We start from the raw sequence: 7517 nt of genomic DNA, 5'->3' as shown, positions 1-7517 counted from the left end.
CCCGGGGTTGCGGAGAAAAGACAACTCACAGGATGGGAGAAAATATTTGCAAAGCATATATCAGAAAAAGGACAACATCCAGAATATAAAGAACTCCTATCATTCCATAACAACAATAACAACAAAACATAAATAACGCAATTCAAAAATGGGCAAAGGACTTGACTAGGCACATCTTCAAAGAGGACATAAAAGGACTACTGAGCACATGCCAAGATGCTCACAGTCACTCATCCTGAGGCAAACGCAGATAAAACCACAATGAGAAAGCACTTCACACACACAGTTCTGTATGAACAGGACTGGGGGGCTGTAACATGGGGCAGCCATTCTGTAGAACAGGAAAGTCAAACACAGACTTACCCCATGACCCAGCAATCCCACTCCTGTGTACACGCTCCATCCAAGTAACTGAAACCAGAGACTCACACACCTGCACACCAATGTTCATAGCAGCATTATTCACAGTAGCCAAAAGTAGAAACAACCCAAGAGTCCAGGTACAGAGGAACGGATAAATGAAATGTGGTAAATGCATACAGTGGAATATTACACAGGCATAAAAGGGAACGAACCTCTAAGACGTGGATGCCACAACCTGGGTGAACCCTGAAAACATGCTACATGAAATAAAGACACAAAAGGACAAACATTACATGATTTCCACTTATATGAAATATACAGAATGGCAAACTCTCGAGACAGAAAATAGAACAGTGATCACCAGAAGTCGGGGGCAGGGGAGGAAGGAGTCACCATGTAACAGGGACAGAGTTTCCCCTTGGGGTGATGAAGTTCTGGGAGCACAGAGTACTGATGGTTTCACAACACTGTGCATGTATGTAATGCCACTGAAATGGGTAATATGGTAAATTTTATCTTCTGTATATTTTAACACACACACACAAAGGTGAATGCATAATTGAGCGGTGGTTCTGTTTAATCAGTTTTATAATGAAATATAATTCAGGGATAAGAAGAAAAGAACCGTGGAGTCACAAAAAGGCAAGGAGAGAACTTAAATGCATATTGCTAAGTAAAAGATGCCAGTCTGCAAAGGCAACATACTAACTATATGATATTCCAGAAAGTGCAAAACTATGGAGATGGTAGAAAGCTCGGAGGTTACCAGGGCTGAGGCAGGAGCACGGGACGAATGGGCAGAGCCCAGGGGATTCTTAGGGCAGTGAAACTACTCTGTGTGATAGTGTAGTGGAGGATATAGGACTCTATGCACTTTTCAAAAGTCATAGAATGTGTAACACAGGAGTGAACTAGAATGTAAACTATGGGCTTTAGTTAGTAACAATGTATTAATATTGTTCATCAGGTGTAACCACAGTAATGCAAGATAATAAAGGAAACTGGGTTAGGGGAGGAGTATGGGACTCTCTATACTATCTGCTCAATTTTCTGTAAACTAAAAATTCTCTAAAAACGTATTAATTAAAGAGAAATCCTACTTGGAAATTCCATTGTTAAATTTTAAAGAAAAAAATGGAAGGTACAGAAAGCAGATGAATCCCTGGGTCCAGTGGGGTTACCTGGGAAGGAGCATGAACGAACTTTCTGGAGTGACAGAAATGTTTGACTTCATTGGGCCTGGGCTGATATTGCCATGGATGTATACATTTGTCAAAATTTATAAAATTATTCATTAAAAATAAGTGCACTTGTTGTGAGTAAATAATCTCAATAAAGTTGATTTTTAAAAACGGGGTCATCGGGGCGCCTGGGTGGCTCAGTCGTTAAGCGTCTGCCTTCAGCTCAGGTCAGGATCCCAGGGTCCTGGGATCGAGCCCCGCATCAGCTCCCTGCTCGGCGGGAAGCCTGCTTCTCCCTCTCCCACTCCCCCTACTTGTGTTCCCTCTCTTGCTGTGTCTCTCTCTGTCAAATAAATAAATAAAATCTAAAATAAATAAATAAATACATAAATAAATAAAAATAAAAACGGGGTCATCATGTGGGAACAAGTAGGGTCTTCTCCCTGATTTCCGCCATGGGCCGACTCAACAGACCATGTCTTCCTCATCTCTCTCTCCCATTGCCACCTCGTCCTGGCTGGTCTTTGCCTCTCAAAAATATGAATTTCTAACCTCTGAATCCTTCCAGGCCCTGAAAGTCTACCTGGAAGATGGACTCATCAGTAGTCCCACTGTGGTGAGGGACACTGAGGCATGGCAAAAAGATACAGTACCTGCCTAAGACCACAGCCAGCTAGGGCCTGAAGATGGTGGTTGGACCCACACATGGTTTTGTGGAGCCACTTGACATCCGGACTTCCCACTTGTCTAATTATTACACTCGTTAACCTACAATTAGCTGCATCAAGTCTGTTCCTGGCCTGGCCCCAGGCTGTTCCGCGCAGGGCTGCCTCTGCAGTGAGTGCACAGGGCAGGCACACAGTAGGCGCTCACTAAAGAGTCCTGGAATGAATGCATGTAGGTCCAAGGCCCACGCCCAGGGCCACCCATGGACTGCGGCCAGCACACTGTAGCGGCTTCCCCTGCTGCAGCCACCAGCGAGCTGGAGTCTTATGCAGCAAGCATGAGTCACCTGGCACGGTGGCACAGCCTGGGGCTGAAGGTTTCTGGTGGCTGGAAGCTGTGCACGCAAACCACACCCAGGAATGAAAAAGCGCAGGAAAGGAAATGACTTTGGTCCCAGGTCCTGACTGATAGTCCCAGACAGTTTTTACAGGACAGAGGGGAATGCTCTGCCACGCTAGCTTCTTTTGCCAAGCCCCACCTCCCCCACCTTCTTGCCCAGCTGGTGCCAAGACCACAGACCCCCAACCCCTTACCACCCCCCCGGCACTCAAGGCCCGATGGGAGCTGCCCCACCTGTCCTCACCCCAGGCCCCTGAGCCATCCTGCAGAGCAGCCCCAATGGCACCATACTGCCTGGGACCCCTTCCCAAGGATGAGAACAGCTGTCCTGTGGTTCCTCCCCAGCTAAGTGGTGTTCAGCTCACTGTCCTCCCCTGAAGAGGCCTTGCTGAGTACCCCTGGCTCCTGTCCCTCCCAGAATCCCCTCCTGTTTCGGGGCCAGACGTGTCCTCGGGTGCGGAGCTGAGAGGGCTCACTGCCCAGCACACCACAAGGCAGGGCCCGGTTCCACAGCAATAGGAAAGCTGTAGTGACACCTGGCCAGCACTGGGCAGACACACTGGGTCCAAATGCTCATCTTGCAACTTGTCATGGAGACCCCAGAACCAGCATAAGGCAGGCGCCCGGTCAGTGCACAGGGACAGTGCGCCAGGGACCTCGTGCCTGCAGTCTTGCAAAACTGTCCATTTGACCCTCCCGGGCCTGCGCTCTCTGGGCCTCAGTTCCCCATTCCAAGAGTGAAGGGCTGTGACTGGCGGGATCTCTGGAGGCTGGGCACTCAGACTTGGCTGTGAGAAAGGGGCAGGTGGGAGGCTCCCACAGGACCTTGAGGGGGCCTGGGCAGGACGCAGGCCAAGTTCTGCCCCTGCCACTGACCATCCGGGCGGCTGGGGCTTGGCACCCGTCCAACCTGAGCCTTCATTTTCTCCTCCGCACAGAGAGGATACCCTACATTGATTCTGGATGGGAGGCCCCTGACTCGGGGCCAAGCCCACAGTAGGCGCTGGTAAATAGCAGCCACAAATAAAAGGGTTCAGGAAGATGACAGGGGCAGGGGAGGCAGCTAGGCTCTCTTCTGACCTAGGCTGGGACACTGTGGTCCCAGAAGACACTAGGTTCCAGCCCCTGAAATCCTACTTGTGTGACTCCAGTGAGCACGGGGGAGGGAACAGGGACTTGTGGGCCAGCCCTTGAGGTGGAAGAGTGGGGCCGTTGGGAACGCGATGTGCGGGAACAACAGCACTCCCCGATCACGCTGTCATGGGGTCCGTCGCCAACCCATCACCATCACCGGGTGTCTCCCCCCGTGGAAGATGCACAGAGCAAGGTGGCCCTGCTCAGCTGGGACCGGGACGGAGTGGGTTCTCCAGTCCAAACAGGCTCCGGGGGGATGGCAGGGGGCCCCATCCTGGGAAAATAAGCTGGAGGGGGTAGGGGCGCCCGGGGGACTGAGTCTGTCCCCGGCTCCCCGGGGCCTGTCCCGGGACACAGCAGAGTCCCACCGGAACGCGGTCCTCTGGGCGTCACGTGGCTGAGGCTGGGGGGCTGCAGCTCCTCACAGAAGCGCAGGGGCATCTGTCAGTCCACCTCCCCGCCCACAGGCGCGCTCCAGCCCCGCCCCCGCGGACCTCCCAGGCCCCGACCACGGCCCCCGGCCTGTCGTCCGCCCGCCGACCGGGAGGCGGTCACGGACCAAGGTCACTCAGCCGCGGCCGCGAGCAGCTGCGGCCGGGGCAACATCAGGGCACCGGACCCTGGGGCCCACCGCGGCCGCGCGCCCGGCCCGGGAGGGCAGGCAGGACCCCCGCCCGGCCCGCGCTCACCTGTCATGGCGGCGGCACGGCGCGCGCCCGGCCGGGCCCGGCCCGTCCCCCTGTCGCCGTCCACCCGTCAGGTTGTCGGTCCGCCGCCGCCCGACTCGGTTCGCCCCGCCCCTTCCCGGTAGGCCCCGCCCCCTCGGCAGGCCTCGCTGCGGCGTCGGCGGCTTCCCCGCGGCAACCGCAACGCGCCCTCACTGAGTCCGCCCTTTCCCGTTATGCTCCGCCCCCAGCGTCGGCGGCGTCGCCCCACGAGCCCTAAGCCCCGCCCCCTTCGAGCCCCGCCTCCTCCGGCGGCGGCTACGGCGTCGTCAGGAGTCACTGCCCCCACCCCTCACTGCGACCCGCCCATCCCGGGCGCTCCTGGCGCCTCTCCGCCAATGCCCGGGCTCCAAGCCCCGCCCTCACTGAGCCCCACCCTCGCTGACGTCTGTTACGACACTGCAATAGTCCTGAGCCACGCCCCTCACTGGGCCCCGCCCCCGCCTGCTACGGGGCCTTCTGGAATCTCGAGCCTTGTTCGCACCAGCGTAGGGTACTCGGTTCTCGTTAAGTCCTTAGCTCCGCCCCCCACTGAGTCCCGCCCCGGCGCTCTTTTCCAGGGCTCTAAACCCCGCCCTAACTTTAGCCCCGCCCCTTCCGGCGACGGCTAGGGCGCAGCCACAGCCCTGAGCCCCGCCCCCAGCCCTGGCGCACCCACCGCAATAGCCAACGCCCACCTCCTGGCCCCGCCCATAGAGGCAGCGCCCCGCGATGGCTCCGCCCACACCGGCCCCGCCCCACACTTGTTCCTCTGGTGAGCAGGTGGCTCAGCGCGGCTGGCCACACTCTGCGGCCCCGCCCCGCACCACCGTGCCCCACTCCCGGAATGAGGAAACTGAGGCTCTGAGAGAGTAAGTGACTTACCAAGGTCACGCAGGTCAGGCTGTAGCAGGTACAGGGGAGAAGCCAGACCTAACCGTGTCACCTGAGTGGAGCAAGCCTCTGTTGAGGACACCAGCCTGGCAGTGACCCTGACTAGGAGGTCTTTGCCTTGCCTAAGCTCAGTTTCCCTAGCTGTAAAATGGGTGACCTCAGGCGGCTCTCTCCTCCCCGCTCAGGAAGCCGCAGCCCCACGGGGACTGAGCTCTGCTCCCAACTACGAGATGGAGAGCTGGCAGGGAAGGAACGCGGGGCCTTCACAAGCGGACAGGGTTTGGGTCTTACCTGGGGCCCTCTCTCGCTGTGCTGGCCTTCCCACATTCGCGGCTCTAATCTGCCATGAGGGGCCTGACCCAGAGTTCCCGTCACCGACCCCTCACCAAGGCCCACGCATCCCCCTGCCTGTGCCTCAGCTGTCCCCTGTAAAACAGGGCCAGGACTGCCCATCACGGGTGGGTGTACTAGGGGTAGCCAGGGAATGGATTGGAAATCCCAAAACTCTTGGGCCTGGTTTTGGCGGTCACAGAACGGGAGCTGCCCAAACACTGGGAGCAAATTCCCCTGGGCTTCCCTGGGAGGCCCCGGCCGAGGGACCGCAGGGGCAGGGCCCCCTGGGGCAGGAGGGTCACGGGCGCCGCCTGGGGTCCCTCCTGGCCTCTTGCTGGCGCGCCCCAACCAGCTCCGGGCTCCAGGTGCTCCCTCCCACAGGGGCCTCCCAGTGGAATGCGGCCTGACCCCCTTTATTCCGCTTTCTGCACACTGTAATGGCTCCTAGCATTTACCTCTCGGTTGTTTCTCCCTCTAGAAGTAATCTCAGCGCCATAAGGGCGGGGTCTGGATGGGACTGCGGGGTTTCCCAAGCGCTCCCCACCTTCAGTGAGCGCCGGCTGGTGGCCAGCATTCCACCTTCACATCACTCCCCCTAAAGGATGAGCGGGGATACTGAGGCTCAAAGCGTCGGAGTCCTTGCCAGGCCAGGCCTCCCAGGTGCAGGATTCGCTTCAAGGGCCCCCCACCCAGTGCGCACGGCCCCGCGCCTCTGTGCCCTCCGGATGTGCCCTTCAGGCGAGCTGGGTGGAAGTGCATGGAGGGGCTGGGGTCTACCAGCCCTCTCCCCACCCCGAGAGCAGCAGGTCGTCGCGGCTCCCCACGTCAAAGGGCTGGCGGGACACTCCTCTCCTGGCTGGGAGCGCAGTGTCCTCGGCGCTTGCCCACTCCTGCACCCACCAGGTGCAAAGTGAGCACTCGGGCCGGCAGGACAATGGTCCTGGGCCACTCTGCTGAGCACTGAGGGTCTCACACGGTAGACTGGATCAACCTGTGTGGGCTTTGCAGAGCTAACTGAAGATCCCCACCTGTCCCTGGACCTCAGGGATGCACTGGCCCTGACCCCCTCCACCACCCCCCCCAACTCTGCTTCCACCTCAGACATTTGCTTCTTTTGAATTCTGTCACTGTGGCATGATTTATGTGATCAGAGAGTAAATACAATTTTAAACTGGGCAGGGGATGCCCACCCCAGGTGGTGTCTGCACCTGCTACCCGCTTCTCATTCAGGCCTCTTCTCAGCCCCTGCCCCAACAGCTCGGCAAAGTCACAAGGCAAACAAGAAGTAGGGATGCTGGCAGCTCCTCACACGGAGGGCTCATCTGCATAATTAATAAGGCCCTAGAAGTCAGAAAGAAGGGGGTCAACACTCCTGTATTCAGTGAAGGAGGAAGCAGCCTTGCAGGGCCACTCAATTCTGACCATGACAAGAATTTCATGTTTCATGGATCCAAGTGGCACAATCCAAGATCCTGATCAAACCCTGTGTGGGCCTGGCAGTGGGGAAGGCCCCACACCACCACAGGGCACCTCCCCAGGCTCTTGATCCTGTCCGCCAGCACTTCCTGCTATCTCCCCACTAGAATGTCAGCTCCTAAGGACAGGGCCACACCTGGTCATGGTGCCAGGCATCTAGTACCTGCTCCAGAAATGCACTTAAAGCCTGACTAGATGAGCTGAAGAAAGAGGGGCTGGACACTCTGGAAAACTGTATGGAGGTTCCTCAAAAAGTTGAAAATAGAGCTACCATATGATCCAGCAATTGCATTACTGGGTATTTACCCCAAAGATACAAAAGTAGGGATCCAAAGGGGTACGTGCACCCCGATGTTTATAGCAGCAA

General features: G+C 57.1%; 1 protein-coding gene across 4 annotated transcripts in view; it reads right to left on the bottom strand.

Moving 5' to 3' along the window:
• The window catches only part of CARD19 (caspase recruitment domain family member 19), a 13741-nt gene extending 9148 nt beyond the window's left edge, over positions 1 to 4593 (bottom strand). For all 4 annotated transcript variants that reach the window (XM_081802704.1, XM_081802706.1, XM_081802705.1 and 1 more), the window contains exon 1: positions 4433 to 4593. In XM_081802704.1, coding sequence (XP_081658830.1) covers positions 4433 to 4439 — 7 coding nt within the window. In that variant the 5' untranslated portion in view covers positions 4440 to 4593. The remainder of the gene's footprint in view (positions 1 to 4432) is intronic.
• Positions 4594 to 7517: the final 2924 nt, after the last annotated feature.

Source organism: Leptonychotes weddellii, chromosome 14, assembly GCF_054177405.1.
Source record: "Leptonychotes weddellii isolate Sample4059 chromosome 14, ASM5417740v2, whole genome shotgun sequence".
NCBI lineage: Eukaryota > Metazoa > Chordata > Mammalia > Carnivora > Phocidae > Leptonychotes > Leptonychotes weddellii.
The sequence above is the reverse complement of the archived record's forward strand: the minus strand, read 5'-3'. Positions and strand labels throughout refer to the sequence as shown.